General features: G+C 39.8%; 1 protein-coding gene across 6 annotated transcripts in view; it reads left to right on the forward strand.

Moving 5' to 3' along the window:
• Positions 1-13,663, forward strand: part of tns1a (tensin 1a) — a 131,323-nt gene extending 117,660 nt beyond the window's left edge. For 4 of the 6 annotated variants that reach the window (XM_080877072.1, XM_080877073.1, XM_080877069.1 and 1 more), the window contains 14 exons: positions 3,731-3,805; positions 4,230-4,256; positions 4,510-4,591; positions 6,233-6,789; positions 6,878-6,964; positions 7,051-7,179; positions 7,270-7,365; positions 7,481-7,558; positions 7,774-7,845; positions 8,873-8,899; positions 9,217-9,385; positions 9,665-9,733; positions 9,917-9,946; positions 10,555-13,663. In XM_080877072.1, the coding sequence (XP_080733198.1) occupies positions 3,731-3,805; positions 4,230-4,256; positions 4,510-4,591; positions 6,233-6,789; positions 6,878-6,964; positions 7,051-7,179; positions 7,270-7,365; positions 7,481-7,558; positions 7,774-7,845; positions 8,873-8,899; positions 9,217-9,385; positions 9,665-9,733; positions 9,917-9,946; positions 10,555-10,684 (1,628 nt within the window). In that variant the 3' untranslated portion in view covers positions 10,685-13,663. Of the gene's footprint in view, positions 1-3,730; positions 3,806-4,229; positions 4,257-4,509; positions 4,592-6,232; positions 6,790-6,877; positions 6,965-7,050; positions 7,180-7,267; positions 7,366-7,480; positions 7,559-7,773; positions 7,846-8,872; positions 8,900-9,216; positions 9,386-9,664; positions 9,734-9,916; positions 9,947-10,554 lie in introns of those variants that run through there. The other 2 variants (XM_080877070.1, XR_013970968.1) reach the window with 2 other exon arrangements.
• Positions 13,664-15,230: the final 1,567 nt, after the last annotated feature.

Genomic DNA, 15,230 nt, shown 5'->3' on the forward strand with positions numbered 1-15,230 from the left:
GTTTTCCCCCTTCATCCCAGGCTTCGTAGTCCATCTCCTGCCCATCCACCCAGATCCAGTCCTTAGATAAGAAGCGCAAACCAATCCAGACATGTTTAGTGGTATGATATTTATTCAGCTCTTTCTGGATCAGCAGCATCTCAGTTTCTGATGCCACACTGGCCAGGTCATCATGGTGCTCCCTGCAGTACTCCAGAGCTTCCTCCCAAGTCTTTTCCTCTTCCACCACTACTGTGCTGTAGCAGAAGACAGGGTTGATATGGTCTGCATGTGCATCACGCCATTTTTTGTTATCAAAAAGTCCATAGTCTTCATTGGGTCGGTTTTCAGGTTGATCCTGTTTCCAGCAAAGCTCAGTCACCTGTCCACCTCCTGACCACAGCCACTTGTTTTTGTCTGAGAGATTCCTCAGCAGTCCTAACCAGATGTAGTCATTGAGATTGTGAGAGAGCTCCTGAAGCTTGAGGTTATCCCGTTCATTACTGACCGGGGCCAAGTCTGTGTATTTCTGCTGACAGTAACTTAAAGCTTTATCCCAAGGCATTTTCTCCTCAATGTAAACATACAGTGGGGCAAAAAAGTATTTAGTCAGCCACTGATTGTGCAAGTTCCCCCACTTAAAATGATGACAGAGGTCAGTAATTTGCACCAGAGGTACACTTCAACTGTGAGAGACAGAATGTGAAAAAAAAATCCATGAATCCACATGGTAGGATTTGTAAAGAATTTATTTGTAAATCAGGGTGGAAAACAAGTATTTGGTCACCTCAAACAAGGAAAATCTCTGGCTCTCACAGACCTGTAACGTCTTCTGTAAGAAGCTTTTCTGTCCCCCACTCGTTACCTGTATGAATGGCACCTGTTTGAACTCATCATCTGTATAAAAGACACCTGTCCACAGCCTCAAACAGTCAGACTCCAAACTCCGCCATGGCCAAGACCAAAGAGCTTTCGAAGGACACCAGGAAAAGTATTGTAGACCTGCACCAGACTGGGAAGAGTGAATCTACAATAGGCAAGCAGCTTGGTGTGAAAAAATCAACTGTGGGAGCAATCATCAGAAAATGGAAGACATACAAGACCACTTATAATCTCCCTCGATCTGGGGCTCCACGCAAGATCTCATCCCGTGGGGTCAAAATGATCATGAGAACGGTGAGCAAAGATCCCAGAACCACACGGGGGGACCTGGTGAATGACCTGCAGAGAGCTGGGACCAAAGTAACAAAGGTCACCATCAGTAACACACTACAACGGCAGGGAATCAAATCCCGCAGTGCCAGACGTGTTCCGCTGCTGAAGCCAGTGCATGTCCAGGCCCGTCTGAAGTTTGCCAGAGAGCACATGGATGATACAGCAGAGGATTGGGAGAATGTCATGTGGTCAGATGAAACCAAAGTAGAACTTTTTGGTATAAACTCAACTCGTCGTGTTTGGAGGATGAAGAATACTGAGTTGCATCCCAAGAACACCATACCTACTGTGAAGCATGGGGGTGGAAACATCATGCTATGGGGCTGTTTTTCTGCCAAGGGGACAGGACGACTGATCCGTGTTAAGGACTGAATGAATGGGGCCATGTATCGTGAGATTTTGAGCCAAAACCACCTTCCATCAGTGAGAACTTTGAAGATGAAACGAGGCTGGGTCTTCCAACATGACAATGATCCAAAACACACCGCCCGGGCAACAAAGGAGTGGCTCCGTAAGAAGCATTTGAAAGTCCTGGAGTGGCCTAGCCAGTCTCCAGACCTCAACCCCATAGAAAATCTGTGGCGGGAGTTGAAAGTCCGTGTTGCTCGGCGACAGCCCCAAAACATCACTGCTCTCGAGAAGATCTGCATGGAGGAATGGGCCAAAATACCAGCTACTGTGTGTGCAAACCTGGTAAAGACCTATAGTAAACGTTTGACCTCTGTTATTGCCAACAAAGGTTATGTTACAAAGTATTGAGTTGTATTTTTGTTATTGACCAAATACTTATTTTCCACCCTGATTTACGAATAAATTCTTTACAAATCCTACCATGTGGATTCATGGATTTTTTTTTTTTCACATTCTGTCTCTCACAGTTGAAGTGTACCTCTGGTGCAAATTACTGACCTCTGTCATCATTTTAGGTGGGGGAACTTGCACAATCGGTGGCTGACTAAATACTTTTTTGCCCCACTGTACTTGCTAGAAGTTCCAGAAAAGCTCAGGAGGAGCAGGGTCCAGACGAAGACCTGATCCATCATTGTTTTGTTTCAAAGAGTGTTGCGAGCTGTGAATACCCAAAGTGTCAAAGTTATGAGATGTTTGACAGAAATGATTTGCATAGGCAGGCTCTGTCATTCGCTCAACCCATCAGTATTGTCGAGGGAGAAGAGAGAACAAAGTTTCAAGGAAAGAAACAGACTATAAAAGTCTTTCTTAAACACTCATTATTATGTCTGTTCTGTGCACTCCTCGTCCAACATTGCCCATACGGAAAAGAAATAGTAAAAACATATGATTTACTCATGAAAGTGGCCACTTTCTCATTACTTTCATATATTTTTTTAGTAAGTATCCAAAACATACAAGTTTCATTATATAATTTTTCAAGGGACCTTATATGTGTTTTCACCCTTGTATGCTTTTCATACAAGTTTCATACAAGACAGATACAAACTTTATAAGATGTATATATATCCTTTCCATATGGGTGGTCTTCTAGGAATGTAATTTTGGTCTCCATATTTTTAATTAAATTCAACAGCTATTTGATTTCTTTAAATTTCTGTCATCAATGCACTTCAAATATATCAAAGAAAGACACAGACATGAAGCCTGAGGTTATTGGGAAAGAGCAGCTAATAGGGGTTGCGTGACTTCACAGCCGACAAACAAATCAAAAGAAGGATTTTCCATGTTGTTAGTGATTTCTTTCAAATGCAAATGTAGAGGTCAAGAGAAGAAACTCAGTGAGGGCTGAAAGAAACAATCTTTATTACTTCTGCTTTTTATCTTTCTATCTTTCCATCCTTTTGCTTTTTGTCATTTTATTCTTTGGCCATGTTGGTGCAATTAAATATAAAGTAATGTGGACTTAGGTGTATTTTATAATCTTTGAAAAATTCTCCAGGTTTGGGATAACATAGGATATATTTAAGCTATTAACATTAAATTATAATCCTATCAACAACACTGAAAAAGAGATCTGTCCTTTTCACTGCCTCCATCAAACCAGGTGTGTTTTTATAGTCAAAACAATCAAACTTACAAGTCATCTCACCAACCACTGCCCCCAAAATATATGTACTCAATTCAGTTATAGCACTGACCTCCGTGTTCAGACAGTCTGTGTGATACTGATATTTGGGAACCCCAGAGTCCTCTCTCCTGTCATTAGTCCTGAACTCACAAGTGTTCTAATAAGAAGGTGTTCTTTTGCACAAACATTCATATTTGCCCACCTTTACCCTTTACCATGCAATTACCATGTAATTAGGCTGCGGGCCAAAATTGGCCCGCAGGCCAGAGTTTGACACCTATGAGCCTTCAAGTGTTACATATTCGTACATGTAAATCCACCATCTGATGAATTTCCATGTTGCATCATACTTTTGCAAAAGGGAAAACCTCTGTGCTTTCATTCCTTGTATTAGTCAGGGTACATTATTACGTATTCTCATATGTCATCACTAATGAGAAAGTTTTGCAAATACAAAATTTTTAAGAATCTTTTGAATCTCTTTCTTTCTCGTAGCTCGCTCTCCTCCAGATTTGAGCAAGACTCCTGTGTCACCGCTGGGATTGAAGCCTCATCAGCAGGGTGCAGCAGGTCAGTTTACCAGCATTAAATATATTTGTCTTCATTTAGAACTGACAGTATATATACTACAGATGATGTATACAAAATGATATTCAGTTCATGGTACAACATTCAGGTTTTCAGTATTTGCATCCAAAGAATTTGAATCTCCCAAATCATAATTAGATTTGACTAAAAGCACTTTAGCCATCCAGTGATAATTATACAGAAGTGTACAGTGCACAGAATCCCTGCACTATGTCATACTGTAGCTGACTGAGTAGAAGGTTGCTTTAATACTTTGCTGCCCTCTAGTGTGTAGAATTGTTCCTGCAAATGCTTCGACGCTAACAGTTCTTGCTCTGAGCTCAAGTGCATCTCTCTTCTCTCCTCCTTTTCCACACACCCTCTCTTCTTCTGTTGGTGTCTGCTTCTTTTTTCTTCTTGTGGTCAGACTTTCATTCTAATACTGGAGAACAAGGTAAGCTTACTTTTTGTGGCACCACCAAACCCATATTTGATATTTCTGTGCTCGACTATACATGAATTTGTCTTTGTTTTATGATGATTGATGTTAGATTAATTTCCTGTTTCTGTCAGTTTCGCCTTTTCCAAGCTTCTGATGCCTGTTAACTGATTTGTCTTGTTACGTTCAGGGCATCCAACTGTTGCGTGATGCACCAAAAACCGATCTGACCGTACACATGTATGTGTGTGTCTGTTTTAACACGCAGATAATCGAGGTTTTGGCGACTCCAGGGTACAACCTTTGAATGCTCCTCTCTCCTCCAGCAGTCCCATCCACAGCACTGATGGGTGAGTCTTCTGTCACTTATTTTTCTTGGATAAAAATTTTAGCCTGTACATGTTTTTTATACATATTAAGCAAATGTTACTTTTCTTTTTTTTATACTCATATCCAGGATGTCATTTACGGAGTATGATGCTGAAAGTTTCTGAAGAACCCTTGTGATTGAGGTTAAAATAAAGTGATTTCGCAACTGGAGCGTGAAAAGCCCAAATTTTAAATTAAAATAAAAGTTTCCGGTTCTAATACATTGACACATATGGGGACATACTGCTGTGAAAGTACTTCATTTCATGCATATAGATAGCTTGGAGACCCAAATTAGATATTCAGGTTAACTGAGCAAGCACTTGGCGACAGTGGGGAGGAAGAACTCCCTTTTAAAAGGAAGAGAGCTTTGACAGAACCACGCTCAGGGAGGGGCCAGACAAGTTATAGAGTGTGTGAGGACACAGAGGAAAGAAATGAGAGCATAGAGACATGAGGACAAAACAGAAAAGATAGAAAAGAGAAGAAAACATTTAATAACATGCTGTAGATGCATATAAACACACTGTGTTTGAAGAGAGGTGAGTGAAAAAGAAGTGCTTAGTGCATCATGGAGAGTCCTAGCATCTACTTCTAAAAACCACAAGTAAACCAGCAGTCTGAGTGCTGTGTTAGCATAATAACATAACGAAAAGTATTTAAGACATGACAGAGCCTAAATATTCAAGACTTTGCTTGTAAGGATTTACACTGAGAAATTCCACATCACTTCCTGTGTATAATGTCTTTCATTAGAGAACAATCACCAGTCACATTTCATGTGGCCTGTATATGATGTATCGCAGCATTATCCCAGCAGTGATAGAAATAAAACCAGTACCTCAAACTGAATTTTTGTTATTACTGCACCCACCTGCAGTACCATCACAGCTCACTAGGGGGCTCCAGCTCACACTTTGGGAATCACTGGACTAAAGCAATGGTGTCATCATTCAGTATGATGCTGTAGAGAAGTGAAAGTGATGCTGAGAATAGATTAGCAGCCAAACATCCAGGAAAGCAAGCATATAAGTGATTACAGATCTTTCTCATTGAACTTACAGATTAGCATCATCATTGCATTGGCGAGCAGTTGAACAAAAGTTCAATAGCCTTATTAATTTAGTATCAAAGACTGAGCACAGATGGAGTCACTCTGTTTTCTATCTATATTTAATCCACATAAACAGCTAAATAGAGTCAAAATTGCAGATTCAATTCAAAATGGCAATCAGATTATAATAAATAACTATCCACACAGATACAGACAAAAATGAATGCATATTCAATGCCACTATTTAACAAAAACCCAAACCCCACCCCCGAAACTGATACAATATGTTCATGTTTAGGATCCTTTCAGAGGGCGACAACCAACCAAAAGACCTAATAATGCTTTTAAAATAATAATAATAATAACATTATACAGTGGGGTAATTTTCATTGAGGTTACTTAGATATGAGCTGCCGATATCATCCACAAGATGTATTTTACGAACTGGAATAAGTGCTGAAATGTCAACATCAAGTCAGCTTGAGCATCCTTATCACATTTAATGTTCGGTGTAAGGATCAGGTACAAAAATACAATAACATACCTTTTCTCACTTTTATGATTGTAGAAGAAGAACTAGTTCTTCAGATGCCGTCCCACACAGCCCCGCCTCTATTCACCCCCACAGATCTGCTTCCCCAGACGGATCTCAGGTCAACATTATGGGCGTCCACACAGTCCCCGGCAGCCCTAACACCCTCCACCGCACAGTGGCCACCAATACTCCTCCGAGCCCTGCACTGCAGAGACGCCTGGGTCAAGCCAGCCCCTTGCTGGGCAGGCACCCACCTCCATCTGGTGTTCCTTCAAGTCCTCTGATTGGCCGAAACCCTAAAACAGCAGCTGCCGGTGTGCCACCTAGCCCTCTGATGGGGCGCCGCACGGCAACGAGTGGACACAGTACGCCTGATGAGCTGGGCGCTGCCTCTCGCCAGGGGGGCATCCATCAGCCTGCCACGCCTGCTTTCCCAGTCTCCCCACAGCTGCCAGAAAAGCGACACATGTCCAGTGGAGATGCAGACAGAATGGAGAACAAGAACCTGATGCCAATACCGATCAGTGTTAGCAGCACGCCTAACCTGTCTGGGACACACACTCTCCCAGACGTCTCCAAGTCTATATACGGTAAAAGGGAACTTTTTTTTTTAATACCTTTCATGAACCTCATGGGCTAAATATCACTGATTTTCTTCACCTAATTTCATTCAAACAGACGGTTATCCTGACATCAAGATGAATGTCAAGTTTGTCCAGGACACCTCCAAGTACTGGTACAAGCCAGACATCTCCAGAGAGCAAGGTGAGAGTCAGGAACTTCAACCAATTTCAGCTGCTCATCCTCTCATCATTGCTTTTCTTTTTATTCTCCTCATCTTCTTCTTGTAGCCATCAGTTTGCTGAAGGACAGGGAGCCTGGGGCTTTCATCATAAGGGACAGCCACTCTTTCAGAGGGGCCTATGGTCTGGCTATGAAGGTGGCCTGCCCACCACCAACTGTCCAGCAGAACAAAAAAGGTAAAGGCTTCCCGCACTCTGCTCTTGGCTTGCTTGTGAAACATCTGCCTTCTCCAACAGCTGGATCAGCTGAGTATGTCTTTCTTTTAGTTGGTGACATGACTAACGAGCTAGTGCGGCACTTCCTGATTGAGACAAACCCCAAAGGTGTCCGCCTGAAGGGCTGTCCCAATGAACCCTATTTTGGTGAGTTTCTGCTGGTGTTTTTTTTCTGTTTGCAACATCAAAATCACAGGTTGAAATTTAATTTAATATCAGACTGATCCAGTCTGACAGAGAGACCATTGCTTTCTGTTTGTAGGCTGTCTTTCTGCTTTGGTGTACCAACACTCAATGACCCCACTGGCTTTGCCATGCAAACTGATGATCCCCACCAAAGGTAACTCTTGTTTTTTTAACTCTACTTTCTTAGTTTCTTTAACATTTTATGGAACGGGAATCCACTCAGACTTTTAGTACAAACCAAATTATTGATAGGTACTTCCATGTTTTTGATAAAAATGTCAATTTTATTTTACACTTTACAATTTATTTGCTGCAAGTAATTGTATTCAGATGCAAAAATATAACATCTACTCTATTCGGTCTCTCCAGACCCAAATGAAGAGGCACTAGAACTCACCACACCAACTGATCCAGTTGTTGAACTTCTTAAGCAGGGAGCGGGTAAGTGTCACTGAAGTCTACTAGAAGAAAAAAGGGATAAATTATGATTCTACAAAAACTAACTCTTTGTGAAAAGTAGAGATGCACCAATTGCAATTTTCTTGGCCTGTTCCAATTTCCAATTTTTTAGTTCTTTTTTTTAAGTGTGATGTGCCAATACCATTTTTTTTAATTCTGGTTTCTTTCTTAAAACTAAAAATGACAACAAAATCACATTTTCTTCAATGCAATATTCTAAATTATATAGCAATAATAGAAATTTTTAAACTTACAAAATTTCCCCCCAAAACTACAGTAAGTTACCGGGTATTGTCTCACAGAAGTAACTGAAAATAACCTACTGGAAAGAGATACAGATAATTAAAATGACTTCCTGTATATCTAGTTTTACCTGACATATTTCAGCTTGCCAAATAAAACCAGTTGCAAGAGATTCATACAACAAAACAGTTATATGTTTATAAATTCAACAGCCAACATGAAATCAACACCTTTTCCTTTTCACTTCTGTCATAAATTTTTTTTCGTAACTGCTTTTATTCCGCGGGCATACTGAGGTTCATACTGAGGCTGCTAGCATATGGCTTGCGCCGGACTCTGGATAGCTTTAGTTTTAGCCACTTTGCTTTTGTTTGCTTCCCTAAAATATCCATATTCAACTGGATGATGGTGATTTTATGTGGGATTAGATTTGCTGCAAATGTTTTAGTGCCGGTTCCCATGTGGTTTACTTTAAAATTTGTCACTTTACTCACAATGAGGAGTTTAACATCCAGCATTTGGATGTCAGCGTGTGCTGTTCTTTTGCAGATATGTTGCGCATGCATGACAAAGACCAGCTTATAATCAGATATATGTGAAACTGTTTGGCCAGTCACCAGTTGTGGCACAGACTAATGGAATCAGGCCTGTTCTGGTCCCTGAATGGACAATTTGTGCATTTCAAGAAAAAGAAAAAAACTTTTTTTTTTTTTTTTAGAAACATCAGATCACTTGCTTACACAACCTTGTCATCCTTACTTTACAGTCCAGAAGGTTCCTGAGGAAGCCCATGGTAAATACTGGTTTGCACTGCTCTGCTTCATCATGGAATTTTACTGAATATGAGTGTGCTCTTTCCCAGAGGGTTTCAGTCACTGTTAACAAATTTTACAACTAAATAAAACTCGAAAAAAACTTGAAATTCATGCATGTTATGTAAAAATATGCATTGCATGATAACTTGTGTCATAACATTATTCACTGTATGCATTTTTAATTATCCTCACTACAGCTTCCATCACTTTAAGACAAACTGCATGCACACTGTTTTTTGTTTTTTTTGTAGGATCTTCTCTTATGTAGCAGTGTTTTTCCATTGTTTACCTCTAGCGTGCAATGTTCTCTACATCAACTCTGTGGACATGGAATCGCTCACTGGGCCTCAGGCAATTGCCAAGGCAATTAGTCAGACGCTGTCAACCAACCCTCTGCCCGCTGCCACCACTGTCCACTTTAAAGTGTCCACACAGGGCATCACACTCACCGACAGTCAGAGAAAGTGAGTAAGCACGTTCAGGAGTAACTCTAATATTAACAATGGTCTTAATAAGGGTCTGTTATATCTGTTATATATATTAGTATGATAGTCCCTAACAAAAAGAAATGTTTACTGCAAAAGTAATTTTGCACCCTCTAGTGGTAGCCAGTAAACCAGTAATCACATGACAGCATTTTTCAGCAAACACCAAGAGATACCCTGTGCAATGTTTCACATCCAAGCATGGTCTTTTAATGTAATGTTATTTTATATTCATTCATTCATTCATTTTTACTGCAGGCTTTTCTTTAGAAGACACTATCCAATAAACACGGTAACCTACTGTGACATTGATCCCCAGGACAGAAAGTAAGACTTTCCTTTAATGTACTGAATATATATATATATATATATATATATATATATATATATATATATATATATATATATATATATATATATATATATATATATATATGATTAGTGTAATTACTTAATTCAAAATTATATTTTTTATTGTATTTTGTATTTGATTTTTTGTTTTTTGTTTAGATGGGGCAAAGAAGGAGGCGGCTCAGTGAGGTAAGTTTGCATGCTTTAAAGATAAATGTGTATAAAGAGTTATCTGTGTACTGAACGTCATAAACAACTGAATTCATTTCACTAACCACTTAAAAAAATATTGTTTGGTTTCCTTTTCCAGATGTCCAATAGCTACAGTATTTAACCTTATCTGGCAAAAAGGTTGAGACACATCAAACTTTAAATTTAACAGAAACTTTTAACACAAACTCAACATATCCAAGGGTGAAACTGAGAAATTTGATTGTTTAGTGAAAAATAGATGACATCATTGGTTTAATGCAATCAAAATGTCTCAGAAAAGCCTCGGCTCTTCTTTTAACACACCTAGCAAGCATTTAGCAACTGAGGATATCAACTGCCAAAGTTTCAAAAGCAAAATGTTTTTTTGATGCTTGCCCCAGCATGAATTTGAAGTTGTTCAAGGTCACCTTAATTATATTTGGACCTGTTGATAGACACTGTCACTGAAGCACACTGGAATATTTTTGTTATGAAAGGCATTCACGTTTGTTTGTTTTTAACTTTGGCACAGTACTTTTGTAACAAGTAGACTGTCAAGTCATTTGCCTTTGTTTAAGTATAATATATGTTTTTCTTGCTTTCAGGCTTTTTGGATTTGTGGCAAGGAAACAAGGAAGCACAACAGACAATGTCAGCCACCTGTTTGCTGAGCTGGACCCAGATCAGCCCGCCTCCGCCATCGTCGGCTTCGTCTCTAAAATGATGCAGCGATGAAACCCTTAACGTTCAAATGGCAGTGGCTGTTTTGCAATCTTCCCTCATTGTTGGTGTCCTCTTTGCCAGGGCTGGATGGAGTCCTTTCCTTCTGTTTTATGTTGGGTTTTTGTTTTCCTTCTCTGTTTTTTCCTCTCTGCCTTGCTGGTTTGTTTTGATCTAATTGAAGTAGTCTCTGTTTGAAGGCTTTGGTGTGGATCGAAACTGGAGCTAGAGGATGTGTGATGCGGAGCTATGCATGTGACAAACATGGAAGCCATTGGAGGGAGAAGATTTATCGACAGGGTAACCTGTGCTTGGAGAACTTAGCTAAAGACTAAAAGAAAAATGCAAAGTCTAGTCAGGGAACATAAAAGGAAGTGGATGTTTCAGGGTTTTCTGTTGTTCTTGTCGATTGATTTACCAAAGGTAGCTGCAATACAAGTGCGAGAATGATGTAGCTGTTAAGCCATTATTATTTCCTCCTTTTAAAAGATGAAACATTGAAAAAAAAATCTGTTTTCTTGAACTCATCTTCAGGAGTAAAAAAAAAATGTTGGCCTTGATGGCTTTTAGCAAAACTGTCTGAAGACATTATGCATGTTAGCTTGATCTTTAAGCTTGACTCTTCTACCTTCCACAAAAGTCATTGTGAAATCCTTAGAGTGGCCATTTCCAGGTCTGTTATGTGTTGGAAAGGGCTCTGCAGTGAAACGACTGATCTAAACTGCACATAACAGACCAGACTTAACAAAAAAAAGAAAAGGGGAGGGAAAAAAAGGACAATAAAACAATGCCACGCTAAGGTCACCGAACTTTGTGTCAGTGCAGCCACTTTTGCATCACCTCAGCATCCAGTCCGAGCCTGATTTCTCTCTCTAAAAACACAAAAAAACCTTGCTTCTTGGATTATCCACCTGATATCGGCAAGCTCGCAATTGCATGCCAGACAGAGGGATTGTTTTATCTAGAAGGTGGAGCCGCTGATTCAGGCCAAGACTCTTTCCTCCCAGAGTCACACAGACTTCGTCATCACCAACTGCTTGATAGACGCTGCCACTGAAACACACTGGAAATCACCAGGGACTGGCCCAATGACCTGGACCTATGCACTGTTCTTTATGCATGTTGTTGTCCCAAAATGCACCCCCCCCCCCCCCCCCCCCCCCCCATAGTGACATCCAACATCACTGAAATCATTCTATGCCATGTGCTTAAAACTAAAAACCTTTAGACGAGTACTCTGACGCCGTATGACTTGTCAAAGACTGCATGAAATAGAAACTTTTTTTGTACTCTTCTCAGAGTCCTACGAAACAAACAAAAAAAGGAAGTAGAACAACCCACTGTTGAAGTAGTCACATGATGGTGAGATGCTATGTTTTTACCTTTGTTTTCATTTAGTTTTCAGTCCATTTGGGCCAGGGTTACCTTTCGCTGTATCAAGGACAGTTTTATGTTCCACGGTGTTGTCAAAATTTACATCTGGATACCATTTAGTGTTAAAAACAAAGAAAAAAAAAAACACATGAGAAGTTTCCACACTGTGCGCAATGCCTGCTTGTTGAACACATGCTCAACCATTCACAATAAGCTAAGGGGAAAAAAATTGATATTGATATAAATGTACATAGATACTACTTTGAAAGGTGACATAGCGAAAAAAAAGTATTTATTTTTGTTGCTTTGGTCCCTCATGATTACTCATATATACATATATTGTACAGTCTAGATAAAGAAGATTACCTAATAGGGTGAGAAAAAAAAGATATATACTTATTTTGGCTAATGATTTCAAAGTCTGGCGATTTTGAAATGCGTTTGAATATATGGTGTACATTACTTTGTACATGTATGTTTGTTTTCACCTTGTCATGTATTACTCTTTTTTTCTGCCTGTTTTTTTTCTTCTTCTTCCCAAACGAGGTGGGGCGCAAAGGAGACAGGTCTGAAATGTGTAGACAGAAATATCTGAGTGTGCTTCCTTACATTTGGAAGGCAAACATATCGAAGCTGTTACATTTAAATGTGTGAGAAAAAAAGGAGGAGGCCAACCTCGAATGCAATATGAAAACAGCTTTTATGCATCCGTTACAGTTACAGTTATAATTTTGCCAAAGATTCATACGTCTATGCTAACTTGCTGCATGCTGCTTCTCAGTTTCCATTTGTTTTGTGTTTCATTCATTTTTCAGTCTAGCTCAACTTGAGCAGCCAGGTTATTATGGGATGTTCGATATTAAATAATTGCAAGACAGCAAGACATTGAGATGTCTTGCAATGACAAAAGTATTTTGGGGGTGGGCAGGCGTTTGTTGTCTCCAAAATGTATTTGCTTAAGATTGAAAAGTCCCACTGTGCCCATCTCAAAGAAGAACAATGAAGTTCTGTTCAATTACCAAAACATTAAATTTCAAATAGACGTCAGTGCTGGAGGTAGATAAAGTCAGACATGTCTCATCGTGATGCTAAAGCTCTGCACTTGCAGCCTTGTCAGACCTCCAAAGGTGTCCCCCCCCCCCCCCCCCCCCCACCCTTTGAGAGTCATTGATTTATTTATTCTTATTTATTCTTTCATTTCCTTACAAATTTCCATGTTTCATTGTCACAGCTTTGCAGTTTTTACAGCGTTAATGATTTTAGGATTGTACGGTGGCGCTTTATTGAAAGCAAAGAGGTACAGTGCACTTAAATCAATGTCATTTGAAAAGAAAAACTAAAGAACTAAATGTTGAAATACAATTTAAAAAAATCTAAACTATATTGTACCTGTTGGCTTTGAGTCAAGAGTTACCTTGTTGTTTCATTGAAATTAAAAAAAAAAAGATTCTGTGACCCCTTGTACAGATGAGACTTGTATGTTGTATGAATGTTCTACTATGGATGTGCAAAAGGGTCTCAGATTTTGTCTACGCTTATCATTTACATTATGCTGTCATGGCTTACCTGTTCCTGAGGAAAAAAATGAAATAAAAACATTAAAGCAATACAGATACATTACGTTAAAGGCATGTGGGTGTTTTTTTTTTACTGCGCTTTTTTAATACATGGGTTCAGACACTGACTTCTTAGTCTGACCCTCACCCAGAACCAGTTTGATTAGAGAGACCCTGGCATGGAAAAATTACCTGGAGGGATCATCTGGGCTGATTTGACATTCATGAAGGCCAAGCTTGGAGCCTCATTTGATATTGCTTAGTGGGAATGTATCTTAAATGCACAGGGCTTGGCTCGGCCTTAACAAACCGTACGGGTCTGTTCTATGGACGCACCACTCACCATAGCGGTCTGGTAATTTGGCGGTAGTCAAAGGCAATTCAATCTGTACCTGTTTAAACTGGATTTAGGGACACAGGACTGTCAGGTGAGGGGGTTCACAGGAGTGAGTTTATTTTTAGCCCCCCAGCTGCACATAGAGTTTGTCCATAGTGGGCGAGATAATGTTTTTCCTGCACCTTACGAACTGAGTGCCATCACAGATTATGCACCTTTTTTGGAGTCTCTGGTGAGGTGCTGAAAAGCTCCCCAACCGGGGAATCCACGGTCCTAGTGAAGCAAGCCGACATATGGGTGTGTGATTGATTTTGTAATTGTATTATGAGACCTGAGGCCACGTCATGGACACTTGGGTCAAGAGAGGCTGGTGGTGTGGTGGATCAGGTGATGAAGGAAGATGCCAGACTAGAATGCCCAAACATTTAATCAGTGGTCCCCTGAATCCTCAGACCCTGATCTAATCTTATTGAAATTAATTATAGAAAGTTTAGTGCTACTGAACTACTGGTGTGACATACCGGAGTCTGAATATTTATTATTTTTGTCTTTTAATATTTAAATGTGTTTAAGAAAGTACAGAAAAGGTGAATATTATGAACAAAATCGGGAAAATATTTCATATTATTTTTATGTTTTTTTTATTTTTGTTTTTCATGCTTTTCTCAATGAAACAAAAATCATAATAGATAGTGCTTGTAAAATAATGAAATGCTGACTTTGTCACACAATAGAAATGAGACGATTACACATCAATTAGGGAAAATGCAAAGACAGAGATGAGAAAAATAACCAAAATGTATTAAACACAGCAAATAATTTGTGATTTAAATGTATTTTATGAAATAAAGTAGCTCAGTAGCAAATAAATTGTAGTTTCTCCTCACAATTATGAGCCTCCCAAACACCCTTAGTCCCTCGTGTCACCTGTAAGGCACCACACTTCGTCTTAGTACTCGGGCACAGTGGCTTTCCCCCTTGACTCCAGGCCTCGTAATCCATCATCTCCCTGTCTACCCACAGCCAGTCCTCAGATAAGAAGCGCAAGCCAATCCAGACGACTTCTTTTGTGTTATGTTTGCTCAGCTCTTTCTGGATGAGCAGCATCTCGGTCTCAGATGCCACACTGGCCAGGTCCTCGTGGTGCTTCCTGCAGTACTCCAGAGCTTCCTCCCAAGTCTTTTCCTGCTTCACCACTATTGCTCTGTAGCAGAAAAAGGGTCTTGTGTTACCTGGATACGCATCATGCCACCTGCCGTTTTTGTTTATAAAACCACTGTTTTCATTATTTCGG

This window comes from Rhamphochromis sp. 'chilingali' (assembly GCF_963969265.1).
Source record: "Rhamphochromis sp. 'chilingali' genome assembly, chromosome: 3".
Classification (NCBI taxonomy): Eukaryota; Metazoa; Chordata; class Actinopteri; order Cichliformes; family Cichlidae; genus Rhamphochromis; species Rhamphochromis sp. 'chilingali'.